This window comes from Seriola aureovittata, chromosome 18 (assembly GCF_021018895.1).
Source record: "Seriola aureovittata isolate HTS-2021-v1 ecotype China chromosome 18, ASM2101889v1, whole genome shotgun sequence".
Lineage (NCBI taxonomy): Eukaryota > Metazoa > Chordata > Actinopteri > Carangiformes > Carangidae > Seriola > Seriola aureovittata.
The window spans coordinates 19333106-19352670 of NC_079381.1; the positions used below are offsets into that span (position 1 = coordinate 19333106).

Sequence of the window (19565 nt, forward strand, 5' to 3'; positions counted from 1 at the left end):
GACAAAGCTCAGATAGCTGTTAACCCTAGCCGTCACCTCTGATGCTTTTAAATGTAAAGAGCGGTGCTTTGTTACCATTGGGAGACAGACATTTTGAATTCTAAACACCCACTTTCGAAGAAATCGATATACTCCAGATCCAAAGTTAGAAACTATTATTAACCACTTTCAGTGTATTCACACGGGTATGATTATGAGTACGATTACAATACATTACAATTCGTCACGATCCACTCACACATAAAGCATAAAGTCTCAGAGGAGACTGTAGAGGACGTCCCAGAGGACATGAGGGACTCCTCTTTCCTAGAGTCAGTCAGTCATTACGTGGAAGTGCCTGTACTGCAGATACTGTAAAAAAAAAAAAAAATCAATCTCCTGCCTCCTGTCAAAAGCCCTTTAATGAAAGGACACTGATTCCTATAGTCAGTGCTGTTTGGTTCCAGCTTGAAAGTTTGACTTCAGAGAGATTTCAACAGCAAAGCTGGAAAGGGAGAATTTGTTTTCCCTTTGCTGTTAGTGGATATTTTTAGAGTCAATAAATGAGCATGGATTTAGGTTTTGCAAACCAAATCATGGAATAAGAAATCATGGGTAACCCCCCACGCCACTTCAACAAACCTGAAAAGCAGAGGAATGCGGGGGTGCATTGTGGGTCATTGATGCTCCCTGTAGTACCATTGAATCCATACAGGAGTCCACAATAGGCCCTATAGATCGCAACCTAGCAACCCCTTCATTACAATTCCCAGGATTTGGGGAGTCCCAAGGAATTTCACTGCTTTTTCCCTCAATTCAGGACACAAAGAGATGACTGTTGGGAGCAGAGCTGAGCTGAGAAACACAACAGCTGCCAAACAGCCTGGCATTTAATGTGAAAGAAGACTTCTTGGAAATCAGAGAAAGCAGGAAACAATTTGAAATGAAATTAGCGAATTTATTTATTTATTTATTAATTATATTTTTTTTTGAGAAGGAAATCACATGTTTTGGCAATCAATCAAGGACATGGTGCTTTAATCACTGCTGCTCAACTAGTCTCTCTCCCTGTGAGTGGTATTTTCAGACAAGGCCTCTGAGCCTCGTGGCCAAACCAGGAGGACGGAGTGACTCCCGTGACTGTGGAAGGGCCCAAACCTCCAGAGTGAACTGGCACGTCTCATCATTAGTCAGCAGGAGTGTGTATGAGGAAGCAATTACTTCGACAGTCCCCACGGACGACGACCTTGGCCTAGATCAGAAACGAAGGGGAGTTTGTGTTTGTGCACGCTGGCCGTGTTATTGTATGTGTGAAAAAGAGAAATAATATGATAAGGCAGCTAGATAGGCAAATGAAATAAAAAGAAAGTGTGTGTGTGTGCGTGCGTGTGTGTATGTGTGTGTGTGCGCGTGCTTGCTGGTGCCTGTGTGTGCCTCCGTGAGTGGCTTCCGCCTGAGTGCAGATATCATGGATTGGACCCAGGGGCTCCAGTCTTTTGGCAGCCTCCAGTGAGCAGCAGCAGTCTGGTCCTGCGGGAGGGAGAGTGCTAACAGGAAACATCCTGCTCAAAAGGGGGCTTCTCGATGACAGCAGGGTTACACTCACTGGAATTTACTGCAAGAGCATAGGATTACTGGGGCTTTATTTATGAAGTAAAGATTTTTCAAACAAGAGTTTGGAATGGCTTTGATTTGTTTCTGTTCAGCTTTCATATTTCCTTGTCTTTTTTCCAACACGTTAATTCTTGATTTTAGTGATAAAATTCTTGTAGACAGATAAACAACCACAGCTGGCACTGACACTGCACCAGCTCCATCTGGGAGCTACAGCTGTTACTTTTCTAGATAAATGACTTTCATTACTTACACTGCAAGGGTGTTTATAGTGGCTGACGGACAGAATTGATCAATCGTGGCCCGCGTTAATACGGTTTGTCTGCACAGCAGGTAAAGAATGAAAGCTCCCAAACTCTGTGCAGTCATTACAACAAACCATGTGGCACACTCCATTGATCATCTCAATGTCCTTCCATCTCAAATTAAAGCAGCAAGGTCAGGAAGAATACCTGCCACGGCTGAAAACGGTGAGCGTGATGCGGGATGAGTCAACCCGTACCTCTGGAGAGGAGTCAGCTGCACTTGAAGCAGGCCTGTCAGAGGAAGCAGCTAAGCCCCGGTGCGGGCCCAGGCAGGCACTCCTCAAGTGTCTGCGCCTTTGCAGTGAGAATGGACCCACGCCTGAGTGACTCGCTGACAGGCGCAATGAAAGGACAGCCAGTCCCAGAGCGCTGACGGCGGCTACTCAAGGTTAGTCACATGGGACACGGAGGAAATACAAAAAGGAACAACCTGAGCATGCCAAGACTCACTTTCAATGACACGGGCTGCAGGGGCAGCAGCAATCCAGGATGTTATTTACATTATTTCATAACTTACAAAAACCCAAATCCAACGTGACGCAGCAGTGAGTAAGAATCTCATCTGTTTCTCAGATTTTTTTTAAACTCAGATGGGCTTCGACATGTTTTAAAAAAAGAAGAATCAATCAGGCATGTCTTCACTTCTGGAGGGATGGGGGAAAGCAGAACTACACCCACACCTGCAGTCGGCAGACTGTCTGACACAGAAATCATCAGCATAATCCCCTTCCAAGTTCCTGCATTAAGAGACGGTGGCAGTGTCTCCTTTAAATTCAAATCTGAGTCACGAGTGACCCCGCCGTCAGTGTTGGTGTGGTCGTGGCAAGAGGGGCTCACGTGAACACCTGTGGTACTGCGGTCAAGTACGAGGATTTTGGACTGGTGGTTTCAGGACCTGACAGATTTGATAATCATGGATTGTGCAGCTAATTATCAGGCAGTAATTAGGACGCCCCCTAGATCCTAACATAGGTTAAAGTCTCTTTCCACCCAAAAACGCATTTTCCTTATTGTTTCTTCACTCGGATGTTTTAGCTTCCAGTATTAGCATATTCATAGATTATGTATTTTTCAGACTCAGGGAAAAGTGGAGTGATCATGTAAATAGCTAAATCTTATGATATGAATTTTTTTAACAAGTGTTTATGTCAAAAAGACACAAAGACACTGTCTGTTTACACAAATGACTAGAGCTGAGTCAGTTGATTGACAGAGGTACAATGATCTGATAATCAAGTAATCATTGCAGCTATTTTTTTGACAAATATATTAAACATATGATGGCTCCAGCTTCTTATTAAATGTGAGGATTTGAGGCTTTTACTTTGTTAGTAAATTGAATATCTTTATTTTTTCTTCTGTTTATTTCGTTTTGTTTTTTTATTAATCAACAAAATAAATGAATCATTAGCTGCAGCCCTACGAACGACAGCAATTATTTCTTTCCACCCAACATGACCAATTTCCACTTTAACGCCAGGCAAGTGATGGATAATCTCACCTGCCAGCTGTAGTCTGCATCAGTGATGCACGCTGCTGCTTTAGAGGGCTTGTAAATAGATGCATATTATTCATAAAGTGCTTCACTGGCTCAACAAGTGAGGCTGTCTGGGCATCACTCAGGATTAAGTCAGCCAACAGTATATATTACAATAAAGAAGTCCTTTTAGCCTCGGTAAGCGCGTCTAGACTGGTGCATATTTTTCACACATCTGTCAAACCTGAGAGCAAACTGTGTGTCTAGATACAGAGAGGCTGGTGGGCTGAGGCCAGAGAGCAGCGAGAGGTCAACACAGGGACCACGGTGATATGAAGACGCTGATTGAGGTTCTGTCCAGTGCAGCAGTCTGGAAAAGCAGCAGTCACAGTAATAGGATTACTGGGACGAACGTTTTTCAGTTCTCCGGCCCTAAAATCCCCTTACCACCAAGTGCAGGGGGGGGGGGGCACCCATCACCGATCTACATCCATAAACTGTAGGCTTATGTTACTATATGGTCAACATGATGACCTTAAGTTAGTGCAGCAGCAGATTCTGCAGTTTGAACGTAAATGAGTTTAAGGGGACGTTTAACTGCCATTTATAAAGAAAGCATAAACTATTTCAGTCATTTTTCAAATAAAAACTCCAAAACTCCTCTGGCTGCAGCTTCAACAGTGTGAGGATTAGCTGTGATATATCATTCTGAACTAAATATCTTTGGGTTTTGAACTGCCGGTCAGATGAAACAAGACATTTGAGGACGTCACTGTCCACTCTGGGGAAGCACGGTGGATATTTTTCACAATCTTTTTGACATTTCACAGACTAAACAATCAAGATAACAACGGACAGATCAATCTATTGCTGCCTTACACTACTCCACTTTCCAAATCTGTTAGAATTGCTACAGGAAAATAAACTAGAAACATACAGTAGATGATTAACCATTTAAAAAAAAAAAAAAAAAAAGGGATTGATGATAACCTAGAATCTGTTAGGACTGGCTTGAGCATGTAATTGACGTAAATATTGGCACACATTTCTGTTGCCACACTGTAAGCTCTACAAGTCTGCCATCAGGCAAATACAAAACACAAATGTGAATGGACAGGACACTGGGGAGCCTACAGCTGGTGTGATGGAGGGACACGATGAAAGGAAACCGGGGGAGGGAGAAACAACAAAAGCAACAATAATTAGGTGATGAACCATTTAATAAAACGATGTCAGGTTTGAAGCCAAATGTTTAACTGCATGTTAAAGCTGTTTTAGGGGGGTAAAGGTGGGGTGTGAATCAGGGGCGCCATCTGTGCTTTACATGCAAACATGCCCCAAAAAGCCCCGTGGAAGAGGCTTTAAGAGTGTGTGAGAGCTTTCATAAAGCTCAATCACGAGTGGCTTAAACCCAATGTCTGAGGGGACTGAGACAGGTCGTCATGTAGCCCACGACACCAACAACAACAAGGTTGGGCAAAGTGTGCCACCAACACATGGCGCTGAATGATGTCACACTTCTCTCCTCCCTGACTGACACACCGAGGAGAGGTGCTCAGATCACAGAACAATCCACCAAACATCTGCATCTGCAGTGAATCAAGTGGCTTAGATCTGGCCTACATTCATTTAATGAAATTAATCAACAAGCTTCGTTTGTGGTCCTCAGTGAGACTCTGTGAGTACACCACCAGAGCCAATTAGATGCAATCAAATGGCTCAGGAACACTTAATGTCTTTTGCGCAGAATTAAAAAAGTTGATGTTCTGGAGATAAGCAGTGCTGAGTATGCAGTGTGACCAAGATAACCAAGATGATCACGCTACTATTTCTGTGATAATGTCCAGAAACAAGACTAATAAGAGTCTACATGCATGCGAGCAGCTCTGTGAGGCAAAGTGGGCTAAATGCAAATAAGCAACACAAAGTAAAGCCGAGGCTGATGGGAATGTCATTAGTTTTGTCAGAGTTTGAATTTTATTACACAAATGACAGAATGAGGGAGCTGAAAATATATGGGATCGCCGGAGTTATTAGGATTTATCCTGTGGGGAATATGGGAGATATGAATGTGTACTAAATTTCATGGCAATCAATAGAGACTTTTCAATCAAAACTCCAAATATAAACCTCCTGGTCTCATATCCACTGTAAGTGTGAGGGAAGGTCAGTTCAGTAATACTTCTGGCCGGGATAATGGAGCCAGGATAATGTTGGGAAGTCACGCCACGCTCCTGTTCTTGTTTGATGTACCCAAAGGTGAGGCAACAGGGAAACAGACACAATGACAGAGAGAGATATGAGAAGAGATCTGAGGAGCTCGGGCTTTACCACAGCCCCCAAACACAAACTGACAGAAAGTGAGAAACCAGTAAAAGGCAGAGAGTACACTGAAATCCAATTGGGATCAAATTATTCAAAGGAAGCTCAAGAAAACATGAAAAAAGTACAAAGTTTGGGAAATTGAGATTCTGCTCTAAAAATATGCTAATGCCTCCAGTGCATACGATTAGACGGCTTATGGGCTGTCTCCTCCCTCATTATCCATTCAGAGTCTCTGCCCTGATGGGTTGATGCTAGTGAAGATAACAATGAATGCAGCAAAACAGTTTCTCAAACTTTCACTGCAGAGAAGAGTGTTATATAAACAATACTAAAACTAAAATCACACGGCGTGAAAAAGCCCTGTTCTTTTTCTGTTTGATCAATAACTGAACATATAGCTTTGATTTCATTTATCTGTTAAAAATCTACGCTGTCTGAGTGACAGACAGACGATAAACGGACAGAGTTTGACAGGCAGGGAGACGGAGATGTTGTTAATCTGAGCGACAGTCACATTAGTCCTGTCAGCTGGGCAGCAGAGAATACGCTGTCTTGTTAGTGGCTGTGTGGATGCCAGTGTTGAAGCAGTTCACAGTCGCCAGGATGAGCAGCAGCCGTTTGCTCACATCATTTATCCAATTAGCGTATAACAGGGAGCAACCACTGTGCCCCGACTGACTAAAACACAAAACGCTATCCCGCCAGCATCCACACATCAGTCACACTCAGCGGATAACATGAGGGTTTTCTTGACAACAGAAAGACTATAGATGTAGAATGTATAGTGGAAATCTACCCAGTGTAAAGGAGTGTTCATATATTCACTATATGAACTGTCTCCTACAGAAGCGACAAATACAAAGCATCATAAAAACATATCTAAATATAGTAAATAACAGGACTCTACGTATATATAAAGAATATATTACTAAATATGACAGCGTGTTATCTGTTCTCTCATACAGTATTTCCGTGTCATGTTATAATGGCCAGTTTCAGTTCAAACAAAGGTGTAATTTATGGTATTTATTCAATAGTCAATATTTACATGTTCTGTTGGGCTGCAACTAATGATTATTCTCATTATCGATTCATCTGTAAACTGTTTTTTGCTTAATCGACTAATCATTTAATAAATGAAACATCAAAAAACTGAAAAAACATTTATTCAACGAGAAGTCCAAAACCACCAGAAGTACAGCTTACAATTATATTTAACAAAGAAAACGAAGTCAATCTTGTCTTTTGAGAGGCTGAAATCTGAAAATACTTGTCATCTATTTCAATACTTGAAAATGCTACTGAAATGATTAATCAAGATTTGATCACTGATTATTTTCCCTGTTTTCAGTCTTTGTGCTGAGCCAATCTACCCGGCTGTAGCTGCATGGACTCAGAGACCTTCACATATGTAATTTGATTCCCATTCCAACTAAAGTTAACACACGCCCAAGCCAGATCAGGAGGGCGGTCAGCTGTCTAATGTTGACCAATTCAGATAGGCCGCTGCCAGTCTTTGTCGCTGTGTGGGTCTGAAGGCAGCATTAGTTTTCATATGACATGCTTTCGCTGTCTCCGTATTTGGAAAATATGAAGCGTATTAAATTATTCCAGTGGGAAGATGCAGGAGCTACAGAAATGTGGTGCAGGTAATGGAGGTGTTGACACCAGGTCGTCAATAGCAATTTCACAACTTCAGTTTTTAAGCTTTTTTTAACCCCAAATGCTTCCTGCATGTTTAAACCAACACAGAGGAAGAACACAGCGTAAATGTAGCTTCCGATCAAAGAGACATCAAGGTAGTGAAATGAAAAGAGAATCGGAGTGAGGGGAGGTTGAACGATAGGAGCAGGAGAACGAGACCTTGAGGCTTTCTACGTAGCACGCTGGAACAAGATGAGATGAACGCATACACGCAGACACATATACACACACAAACACACACACAACTCCAAATCACATTTAGAAGTAGGGCAGCCTATCTGCCAGCTCGAAAGCCTGCAGCACTTTCCTCAATCATTATCCAACAAACGATACCGTAATACAATAGGCCCATTTTATCTGCCTACTCATGCTAAGAAAGAATGCTCCCAGGCAGAGCAGCACAACTTACAAACCTGACACATGTTTATTTTAAGTCATGCGGAGAATGAGCTTCTGATGAAAATGTAGGATTTATGAATAAAAACACCTGAACCTTGTGTTTAAGCTCTGGATATATAGATAACGCTATATACACCATGTACTTCCCTGTGTGCTACCAGTTGGATTCCTCTGCTGGGGACCATGAATGTCTATAGAAAATGCCATGGTAATCCAATTCATGGCTGTCGAGATATTTCAGTCTGGACTGAAGTGGTGGACTGAACAACTGACCAACACTGCCACTCCTAGAGCTAGAATAGAATAGAATAGAATAGAATTGAATAGAATAACAAATCTTGCAGCTAAGAAGAAAATAAGCAAATATATCGCAGTAAACTGGCAAATCTAAATGATTTAAATAAGCTGGAGTAAACTTGTATGGAAACTTGTATAATTAGGTAATTTTATGGTATTTTATAATGAAGTACAAGGGAAGCTGATCTGTAGCAAGTGAAGTTCCCCGTCTAACATTCAGATCAGGAGTACGCTTCACTTGATTAATTACATCAGAATCCGGTGTTGGTGTGGACTGCCCGCTACAGCAGGGTGTTCCCGTTATTTTGTCCAACCTCTGTTCATGCACAGGACATTTCAGCCTATACAACTCTCATACAGTCACCTGTGCAGACACAAGGACATAAAAGCATCCTGATGCAAATGAGCTCACGTGACTGCAGATGTACAGGTGCAGGCATACACCCACCAACACACACACGCACACCCATGAACACACACACACACACACACACAATACCCACCCAGTAAAACCACACACACATACACACACATGTCCAGCTCCGGGTCTGTTGACTTTAGCTGTGTTTGTACTTGAGATTAGCGACAGCAGGCTTTGCAGCAGGCAGTGGCAGTGGTGGCAGGCTGATTGTTAGGACTGTTCATATGAGTTTCTGGCTATGAGCTCCACAGGGACATTTGCACTGTAATGGAACTGTAAGCTTGGACTTGCTGACATATTGCAATACCCCCAAAATAGAGTAAAAATAAATAACACTTCCTTTGTGTAACTGGTTGAAAATGTAAACTAATCAATTTATGTGACATTTGAACTTTAAGGTCCTATCTGACTTTTTCCATCAGAGCTGCGTATGAGTCATATGAGTCTAATAGAATCCGTGTTATTTTAGTTGATCTTTGAATCTGGAAATACTACAAATCACACACTCTATTTTCATCTATCCGATGGACACAGAAAACCAAAAAGCCACAGCTATCAACTCTGCGTGCGGAGGCTGCAGAGAGCATTCGTCAGGCAGTGTGTATGAAGAAAATGCGCCCTCAGGCTCTGCAGCAGGATTGAGTTCATGTCTTTATAAAATGTCTTAGGATGGGGGTCGCTTTGGGTGAACGTGGGAAGGTCAGTGTACACAAGACTTGACTAATTGTGGTACTGAAAGACCTGGTATAGCTTTAGGGCAGATGATGAAAGCAGAAGCCTGTGTGTTTGTGTATGCGTGCGACATGATGCTGGTAGTGGAAGCAGGGGCCATCCACCACCTGTCCGTCCATCCATGTGAGCAAAGACCTGCTGTCCCCTCAGTATATTTATCCAGCCAACACGCCACACAGACAAACATGGACTCAAGTGTACAGCAGGGCTGCCACTTTTATTCAAAAATATTCAAACTGTAGGAAAAATAAATGAATATTCAAACTGTAAGGACCTATTTCTAGTTGTATCAAACTGTTTGAAGTAGTTTTTGCCTTGTGCTCCCACAGAGGACTTTCTCAAAATTCACTACCAGCTCGATGTATTGCTGCCCTATTGACCCATCAGTAAACTAATTAAGATAGATACCGATTGATAAAAATGGAGGAGGAAGCTAGAGATCATGACAGTGCTGAGTATTTCAGGCTCTTTAAAAATGACCAATGATAAGAAGATAAGGCCTGTTTGCAGACTTTGTAAAACTCGCTTCCTTTTTCTATGTCAACAACAAATCTGAGAGGTCAGCTCCTAGCTTGTCACCACAGAGATGCAACATCAACTCTCCAACCTGGGAACACCTTTTTGCCAGACTCTTGACTCTCATTAAAAGGCCATAAGATAGCAAGCACTGTTTTGTATGTTTAAAATGGCAAAATCAATTAATTACAATGGATTTGCTTGTGTGTTTTTTAAAGCCACTTCAACTTTGGTAAACTCTGAGCCACAAACTTGAAGAAGCTATTGTAGCTTATTAGCCGTGTTGCACCATTCACATTTATCTAACCTCTATTGTTGAAGGCTCCACAAATACTCACTTGCAAACTGTCAGTTAGTAAACAGCCACCTAGCAAGCTCATTAGCTCAGAGTTTTTTTCTGCTCCATAATGAAACTCCTTATTAAATGAAACGAGATACTGAAGAGAAAATAAGAGCATCGTGCTTGTGCAGCTACTCAGACTCATTAGTGCTACTATGTTCTTGTCACCAACTTTCTGTAACCATGGAATTGATTTCAGATGAATTTCAACATGCCATTTTCCAGATTGACCGGACCTTAACAGAGCAGATCATGCAGAAATATACTTTTAAACACTGATCATGGATTGGGACTTATTTTGAAATGTGTGTTCATCAAGAAAATTGGGACCCCCCCCCCCCCCCCTTTTCTCTGGGGCCTGATAAACAAAGGGTAAGTGCACTCTTTCAAAGCTGAGATCACATCTAATCCAGTACACATATAGGTCACGTACTGTGTTCTTGTGCATCTGCCATTAAGCTAGCATGAATACAAAGTGAAAACAATGCCCCCTATTATGTGTCATGCTTCCCTAAATACAGCAGATCCCACATTCACACATGTTGGGTTAGGGTTGCACACAAAACAACACCCAACCAACCGCCCCCCATTCCCAGAATTAAGCTGTGCTCTCATTTCTTTTTTTCTGGGACATGCAGGGTGTGTAATTGTTGTGCAAAATTGTGATTCACTGATATTTAAGAATTGTTTGTGTTTGGTTCTGACTCCTGATCAGTCATGCACGGTTTATTGTTTAATCATCACCTATTCAATCTGACTTCGGTTTTAGGCTGAGAGGGAAGTGCCTCCTCTGCGCTTTACACACATCCGTGTTCATGCTGCATGTGATGTTATCACTAATCAGTGTGTATTTGTGTGTCCCGCACCCTTCAGGCCTGGGTAAGCATTTACCTTAGATAAAAAGTCTGACCATCAAGAATGAAGTGAAAGACAGAGAAAACAAGAAGACAGATAATAAGGGAAGTGAAATCACATGTCTTTGTTTCTCTGGTGGAAGTTGTGTATTTTGGCAGCTGCCAAATCAGCTGACTGCAGCCTCAGCGTTGAATGACTTAGTGACAGGTGGCCACATGAGCATAGAGAAGAGAAACAAGATGGTTAATAATGAACACACATTTGCAGCACTGGAGCTTTAATCATGCTTGATGATTTGGCAGTATTGGGGTTTTTGTTGACAGATGCGATTCCAATATTTTTGTGCCAGAATCTTCTTACTTATAATTATGTAACTCTCATTGCCTTAAAAGTTTGAGAGTCTAAAGCAAAGCGACCCAAAAGCACACAAAGTAAAACTAAAGTCATGTAAAAATTCTGTTGCACTCTCCGACGGGTCCAGAGTGCCTATTATCTCACTACATCCCTGTCAGCAGCCAAACATCTGCTCCTGACTGAGTCATATCAGTTCAGTGAGCTCTCAGAAGACTCACTGGGCCCACACTGAAATGATAGGGACCAAAGAACATAAGGTTTGCTTCTCTCTCGCACGGCAGACAGAGATCTCCTCCTCACGAGATGTTCCAGACAGACACCAGACAAATGCAGAGAGAAAGCAGGCATGTAATTTCCAAGGAGACTCTTGGCAGTCTGAGGGAGGAGGCTGCATCCTGACGGACATGTGGGGGAAGCTTAAAATCCCATTAGAGCCAATCAAAACTCAAAGAGAAGCATGCATAGCCTGCCCTCAGTCTAAAAATCTATTCCTGTCAGCACTGAGTAGATAGCCAGAGATGGGCTAAATCGAGACAGTCTATTTTGGAAGGAGGAGAGTGAGGGGATGGAAAGAAAACAGCGGTGGAGGGAGGGAGGGTTGGAAATGAGGAAGTAAGAGAGAGAGAGAGGGATGGCAGAAACATAGACGGAGGTGAGGGCGAGAGAATAGCCTTCAACTTGGTTCCTTTTGTAGCGAGACAGTGGCCTCCTGTAAACAGTGCGTGTTTGCTTCCCAAGGAAACTCCAGTGTATAGACACTTCCTTTTCTGAGGCAGTGAGCCGTGGATGACTACACCAAATCTCTCCATGTGGATGCAGCAACACCAGCCTCTGTCATTCAGCTTCGTTAATCGATTGAGGAGGCTGTTAAAATGCAAAGGGTCTCGCTATTATGAAGTACTGGAGCTCTTTCTCTCTCTCTCTCTCATATGCGCACACACACACACACAACCACACACACAAAACCACACACACATTCATACATGTGTGAATGCACTTGCACACCACTGGGGTGGTTTCTATGCCACTGGTCAAACTGAATGGAACAAATTCTTATAAACCAACACAGTAGGACCAGTCAGCCATAATGGGAGAAGGTTTAACAAAAAACTACTCTGAAAAGATCCACAGGATACAAAATTGTGTCTTTTCACGTTGTCACTGTGGGAATGGCAGGTGTGTGTGTTTGTCAAACGGCTGAAGACTTGACTCAACCAGCACAGCTCCTCTGCTCTGTCAAACCCAGATTTACTGTTTGCTCAGAGATGATCAGGCTGTGTCGTCTGCTCGCCCTCTCTCCTCTCCCCCTGTTTTCTCACATCGACTGAGACTAAAGAGATTAGCCAAGGGAGATGAAACGACCACGGCTCTGCCAGCCACCACGCAACCCCTCTCAATTCCAGGACTTCCTCCCACTGCAGTCTTTCTCCCACTGCCATCAGTTCCTTCCTCGCTCTCTTTAATCACTCCCAACTCCACAGAGTCGCTGCACAGTCCCTCGGCTAAAGGCTTGCGCTTTTAAATTAAAGACAAAGCCTTTGCCTTTGTGAGAAGAGATGAGGGGAAAGGAAGGCCAGTCAATATTCATCTACACAAAGCTAATTACATTTGACTTGGCAACCGGTCCTAAACACGCGCGCTTGCCCTCTAAAACGCTCATGTGTTTGCATTCACACAGCGTGGCACAGTGTGAGACGGTTCACCCAAAGAAGAAGTGGTTGGCACAGAGATACAGTCTTTACCTTCCCATGTGTTGAAAACCAGAGGCAGTAGGTGCATTGGCAAGTCCACGTCATTTTAAAAAGGAAGACCATGTAGCTTTTGGAGGGAAGAAAAAACTTCCTCTAATTGTGTCGGTTCAACACACTGCGTGGCTCTGCAGCTACAGTCTTGGTCTGACATGAATAGGAGCTTAATGTTAGCTGCGTTTAGGTAGCAGCTTGTAGACAGATATTATGACAGTTCACTGACTTTATGACTTTTGCTACTCTTACACCATATTTTAGAGTGGAATAGATGAATATTTTAATGGTCTTTGGTCACAAATAAAGTGAGGTCTATACAGACCGAACCTCACTAGAAGACATGTTTTCTTTTTCCTGCTCGTGGTTCCATTAAAATCCTCATAAAATGAAATGGGTTTTTTTGATGTTAAAGTAGTAGTTAAATATGCTTCTCCCTTCCTTTCCCAGTGTTAAATGAAACGATCAATACCACTCTCATTAAATGACTCTCCATTAAATGTGAACATACAGCCAGGACCAGGAGATGGTTCAATTAGCTTAGCATAAAGCATAGAGACTAAAAGCAGGGTTTAAACAGTGAGCCTGACTCTGTCCGAAAAAAAAAATTCCACCTTCCATCACATCTTAAGTGAATTTTGGACTCATGCCATTCATTTGACCCATTGCACTGTTTATTCACCCCAAACAGCTAATGTACAAACGTTAGCTGTAAGCCTGCTAGCATTGGACATGTCAACTGTGTTTGTGGGAGCGTGCATGTGTTTGTGTACTCGACAAGAGCTTCAGCCACTGTTGCATTACAAGACAAGAGGTTATAATACGCCCTCAGAGCAGCGCTATGTCTTCAGGGCAGATTGGAGGCTACAATGAGTTGCTATCGGAAAGTGACAAGACAGCTGGGGCTAGCTGGTTAGCGTGCTATGGCTATGTAGCAGTAGCAAAACTTACAAATAGCTCCTTTAAACTCCACCACCAGGATGCCATACTGATGCAGGTAACTCAAAACCACCTTAAAGAATGAATGGAAATTCATTTTTCCATTATCTCGCAATTGCTACTTGTGTCCACAGGGGTCACTGCTGAGCAAAAGTTAGACACTTGCTTTTAAGCCTAAACTGCAAAGATGGCATGACACAGTAAAAACTAAGCCAGAGTCATCCCCCGGTCAATGTAATACCACAAGGCTATCAATAGTAACATCTCTCAAGTCACTGTCAGCACAGATTACATTAAACACACATGACAAATTAATAAATCAGAGGATTTTTTTTTTTTAGATCGGAGTTTCCTTGCAGCCAGCCTCCTGTTTACATTTGTCACTGGGGACTCTATGAAGCAGCATCCTGCTTCCTTCATTAGCCATTCAAAAGCAAAGATATTCTATACAATAGGCTAAGAGTTACCTCAAGGGAACTTAACATACAGAGATACACAAACACAACACATACGCATCCACATGAAAGCACACGCTCATAAATAACATAAATAAATACTAATCAGCACTGTGTTTATTTTTAAATAGGAATATCATCTAAATAGATACAAAGATAAATAGATAAAAACAACTAGGTCAACTAGATTTGTTTTTTTTTTCCAGAGCTAATCTTTTTTTCTTGAAGCAATAAACAGCATCTTCCCTGCCTGCCGATACCTGCTCCTGTTTTATGCCCTGCCTCCGCCTGCAGTGTATTACCCTAATGATCATGTTTACTTTACAACTTTATCGATTTGTCATTTTGGGAATCACTCCCGGCACACTCAGCCCGTTCACACAGATACACTCATACACAGTCTGGCTCTGCTCTATAGACCTACTTATGTGGATGGCTTTAGTTAGCCTAAAATATCTCCAACACTGGGGTTCCTCTGATTTTTAACACACACAGTCTCACACTTAAAGCAACACAGCAGTCACCTACAAACCCACTCTGTAACACTACAGAAGCCAAAACAAAGTAAGAGAGCAAGACAGAAAGCCTGGGAGGATGAGGATTCCCCAAAATGGTGAAAAAGTTTGAATGTTGTGCCCCCGAAAGTCCTGCATTTTTCAGAGGATAAATGCACATTATGGCTTTTTAGTGTCTAAAAATGAAATCACACATTTCCTCTCTGCATATTCACTCAGCCAGGGATAAGAGCCTTGTCATGTCTGAACCAAGTTAGTCTAGTGAGTCACACTTGGATTACAGAACCACCCTGGCTGTCTGATACAGCTCTGTGTTAGCTTCTGGAGAAAAACGCTGGCCTGCTGGGACAATGAGAGGGAAAAATGATTACATGATCCCCATAGAAACACCACTGATATGGCTTTATGGAAAAAAAAAAAAAAAAAAACACACACACACACACTGAGCCCAACTATGATATGAATAACAATGAAAGTGAGAAAACTAAATTAAGCTATTTAACATCAGGTAAATAGAGCACAGCAATAATCAGCCACAGACTGAATTTCATGAAAGGCAGCAATAGCTCGTACACACACTGTGCCCTTCAACTCTCACCATCATATTAAGAAAGGGCAGTTTACTATTCAGCAAAGAAAGCCACACAATCCACCTCTCTCTTATTGCTTTTTTTTTTTTTTTTTTCTTTCTACAAAATTAGTCCCTGCTTCACTTGCTCACGTCAGAAGTCGTGATCTGTTGTCCAGCCAGTACATGCGTCACTACATGCTGAAAACAAATTTCCTCTGACAGCAGCACACTCTTTGTATTATTGTGTATGATTACTGTGTTATTGTAAAGATAGTTTCTGTCTTCTGTCAGGGAAAAATCACCGCTGGACTGAAGATGAGTGTGTGTGTGTGTGTGTGTGTGTGTGTGTGTGTGTGTGTGTGTGTGTGTGTGTGTGTGTGTGTGTGTGTGTCTGGTTTTAAACACACTTGACATGTGTTTTCATCTTACCCTGATTCTCCTCATGGCTGCCACGATCTCCATCCGACTGTTGGGCCTGGGCACATCAAGACTCCCCACGTACTGTGGTGAACAATCAAGAACATCAGATTGTTGATTGTCCAACACACACCAGCTGCATAATTAATCTTCCATAATCACATATGTCAAACTCAGTGGTGTCATGAATTAAATCAATCACTACTGCGTAAATTCCTCAGCTACTCTCACATAGCACTGTGACAGATCTCTTTCCAATTGCATTCAGTGAAGTGCCACTGCATAAACAGCGGCTACCAGGGACAACCAGGAGTCCTTGAATGAGGCTGCAGCAAGATACAAGATATAAAGATACAAGCAGCCTTGTGACTGAACTTTGGACCAGTAACACTCCCTTTCTATGTCTGTGCTTTCTGTTTCCTGATCAACCTCTAACATGAATTAATAGCTAAACATGAATTAATAAAGTTACATACGGATGTGTGTGAATCAGAGCTGAAACTATTAGTCCAGTGACCGAAAGTTGATCAGCAAAATATTCTGATGGTCAGTTACTTGTTTGAGTAAAACTACTGACATTTATTGGTTCTTACAGACATTACAGTAGGCCTGTGTCCCTTTCTGATATGGAAACATGTCCATTTGTAATTGTGTTAAGATAATGAGAATAAAATAATGAAAACAGTAGTTGTAGCCTTTGAATAAGGTCACTAAAAACTTAATATGGTCTAGCTGCTTCCCTTAGAGGTTAATAATTCAATATCTGAGGGAAACCTGAAAATACACTCAGCTCGGTTCAATTTTGAGCATCAAAACTAAGGACAGTCAGTGTTTAGTGATTATACCAGAAATAAAATGCAAATGTTGTGTTTGTATATGTTGCAGTTAAACATTGTGTAAATAAACTAAAATTCTTTAATACAGCATGTATATGTGTGTGTGAGTGTGTGTGAGTGTGTTTAAGGACACTGCCATGTGTTCAAACTTCATGATGGATCCCAGCTGAAAGGGAACAGTGCACCTGCCATTCCGCCGCACAACAACACAATACAATCCAACGATGAATGGACTGTTTGGTTAAACAGTATCAAAATAAGAGGGGAAACTATTTTCATCTCACCTTGGCTTGGAAATAAATCCCATGTTGATAAGCCTCCTCATTGTGCAGCGGCACCCTCGAGTCCGCCACATCGTCCACCAGGTTGTACCTGTTCCTCGCCGGCATCACGGGCTCCAACTAAAACTCCCGACACAGTAAAACACTGTTCAACAAGTAAACAGGTAAATGTCGACCGGGGCAGAAACGCTACAATCCCAGTTGCGTGCACCGCGCGGCTCCAGGAGTGAGTTCCCTCTGGAAACGCAGTCCATTGTTGTTGCTTTGAGCTTCAAAGGTCCCGTCCTCAAGAGGGACAGATTTGGGCGCCCTCTCTTCCTCTCCCCGTGACAATAAATGTTCTCAGATATGTTCTCAGACAGGCGTCTCGTAAAGACGCAGCAACGTGGGGGATGCCTGTTCCCAAAGCCACAGGGGAAATCCAGCGTAAAGAAGCGGCGTTTATCTGCAGGTGATGTTCCCTCCTTGCTCCTCGCTGTGGGGGTTTTTTTTTTTTAATCCAGTCCTGTTGATGGCAACGCTGCACCCGTCTCTCTCTCTCTCTCTCTCTCTCTCTCTCTCTCTCTCTCTCTCTCTCTCTCTCTCTCTCTCTCTCTCTCTCTCTCTCTCTCTCCACAAAGCACAAAGCAAGTCTCTCATTGGAGCAAAAGTTCCCAGGCATGATGCAACCGGGAGCTGGGAGGAAAGCCAACGGACAAGTTAGTCGTCGTAATCAGAGTACTTCCTGTACCATTGTCTGTCTTCAGAAATGTCTAAATAGATGAATGTATGGTCATGTCACGTGCCATTACCTGAATAAAACAACCTTTTTTTTTTATTTTCACATCTAGTCTTTGTTATTTTTTATCGGTCTATGCAGTGATTCTGCTGTTGGCCTTGAGCTTTGAGTTATCTTTCTCGCTGTGTTAGACATCTTTCAAGGTGTATTTTGCTCTTTGAAACTGCACTGCAGTCAGGTTGCTGATCAAATGGCTAAGATTCATCACACCTCGTCCTTGGAGTTTTACCACACAATATAATGAGTCTCTTAGCAGATAACAAGAGTGCAGTCACTACACAGGCATTTTTACCTGCATGAGAAATGGATTTGATTACTGCAAAATGGCATCTCTGTTCAGACAATAAATGGCTGTTTGTTGGTGATAAAGTCGAAATGATTTTGACTCCCATGATGCTCAGCGTCCTGCAGGGTTGTTGACATATTATTGCTGCCACTGTACTTGATGGTACTAACATTAAACTAGCATATGCAGGCCAATAATAAGTGGAGCATCACAGGTTTATTTCCCATAAAGAGTGTTCTCCCTTTGTCCTACTAGGAGTCATAATAATACATTATATAACCAATTAAAAGAAAGGTTAAACACTTAATTAAAACTAAGACCTATTATTGAGATAATGCCATGGCGCCCTCTGTTGGTTGCTTATGAATTACTGCAATTAAAAAGCCATTTTTACCTTGTTTCCAGATGTGCTGTAGTATACATATATAAAAAAGTCTTTGTCTGAACTTGAATCTCTTGCACTTTAGAGGCAGCAGATATATATATCAGACTAATCCTTGAAAAATTTATTAATGTGAAAAAAGGAAAGTCAAGTGCCACAACTAAATCCCACTAATCTACACTCAAAGGTCAAGATATTAAGATAAAAAAAATAGTATGCTTTACCGGGGAATAATGGTGACATAATACAGGTTTAATTAAACTGTGAGAGGTAGTCATCATTAATTGGTTTAACACTGATTTGATTTGCATGTAATGTAACAAACTACAGCCATCATCATAAAAGAGAGGAGGCATTTATTTGTTATAATGTTCATGTGTAAAAGAATGTGCAGGAGAAACCTAAGCAAACTCAAACAAAGAGCAGAATGTGAGAACAATGTGTTAATGAGATATCTATCCAGTTACAGCACATTTCATGGAGAAGAATCACACTGCCTCTTCTCTCAGTTACAGGCTCTTTAAGTAAGAGGTATTCTGGATTTCTAAATAGGGAGTTTAAAGCCTGAGAGGGTTCAGTGAAGAACCTAAAGATGTTTTTGTAGTCCACTGGATAATATTTCTGCTCAAAGAACAGGATGTCTTTTAGGATTAATAGGATATTTTTAAAGAAACTGTTTTGGGATTTGTGGGATATACTGTATGCTTATTTGTTTTGTGATGGAGAGTTAGATGAGCTGATTAACATGGTATGTCTTGTAGCTTTTATCAATACAAAAACTCAAAGGGTAAAAAGAATAATTTGCTGTTTCATGGGCGGTTATATGCTGGACTATTTCTTGGCTCTGAGCAGCTGCCAGGTTGCCAAGTCCCAGAATACAAATAAGCTTTTTCCCTAAAATGTCGAACTGTTCCTTTAAGGTCAACCGCACTGACTTTGAATTTAGCTTGGGGTAGGAATAAACATTAAGATAAAAGGTGAGATTTGATTTTGTACACTGATGGGTTCAGAAGATGAAAGATTGTATTTGGCAAAGAACCTTTTG

At 41.9% G+C, this 19565-nt stretch overlaps 1 protein-coding gene across 2 annotated transcripts in view; it reads right to left on the reverse strand.

Annotated features, from left to right (window-relative positions):
- The window catches only part of si:dkey-34e4.1 (carboxyl-terminal PDZ ligand of neuronal nitric oxide synthase protein), a 56737-nt gene extending 39062 nt beyond the window's left edge, over positions 1 to 17675 (reverse strand). The window contains exons 1-2 of one of the 2 annotated variants that reach the window (XR_008830324.1): positions 17078 to 17675; positions 15970 to 16041 (exon numbers count right to left, since the gene is read on the reverse strand). Coding sequence is in view for 1 of the 2 variants with exons in the window: in XM_056403935.1 (XP_056259910.1) it covers positions 15970 to 16041; positions 17078 to 17182 (177 nt within the window). In the remaining variant the exon portion in view is untranslated. The remainder of the gene's footprint in view (positions 1 to 15969; positions 16042 to 17077) is intronic. The other variant, XM_056403935.1, reaches the window with a different exon arrangement.
- Positions 17676 to 19565: the final 1890 nt, after the last annotated feature.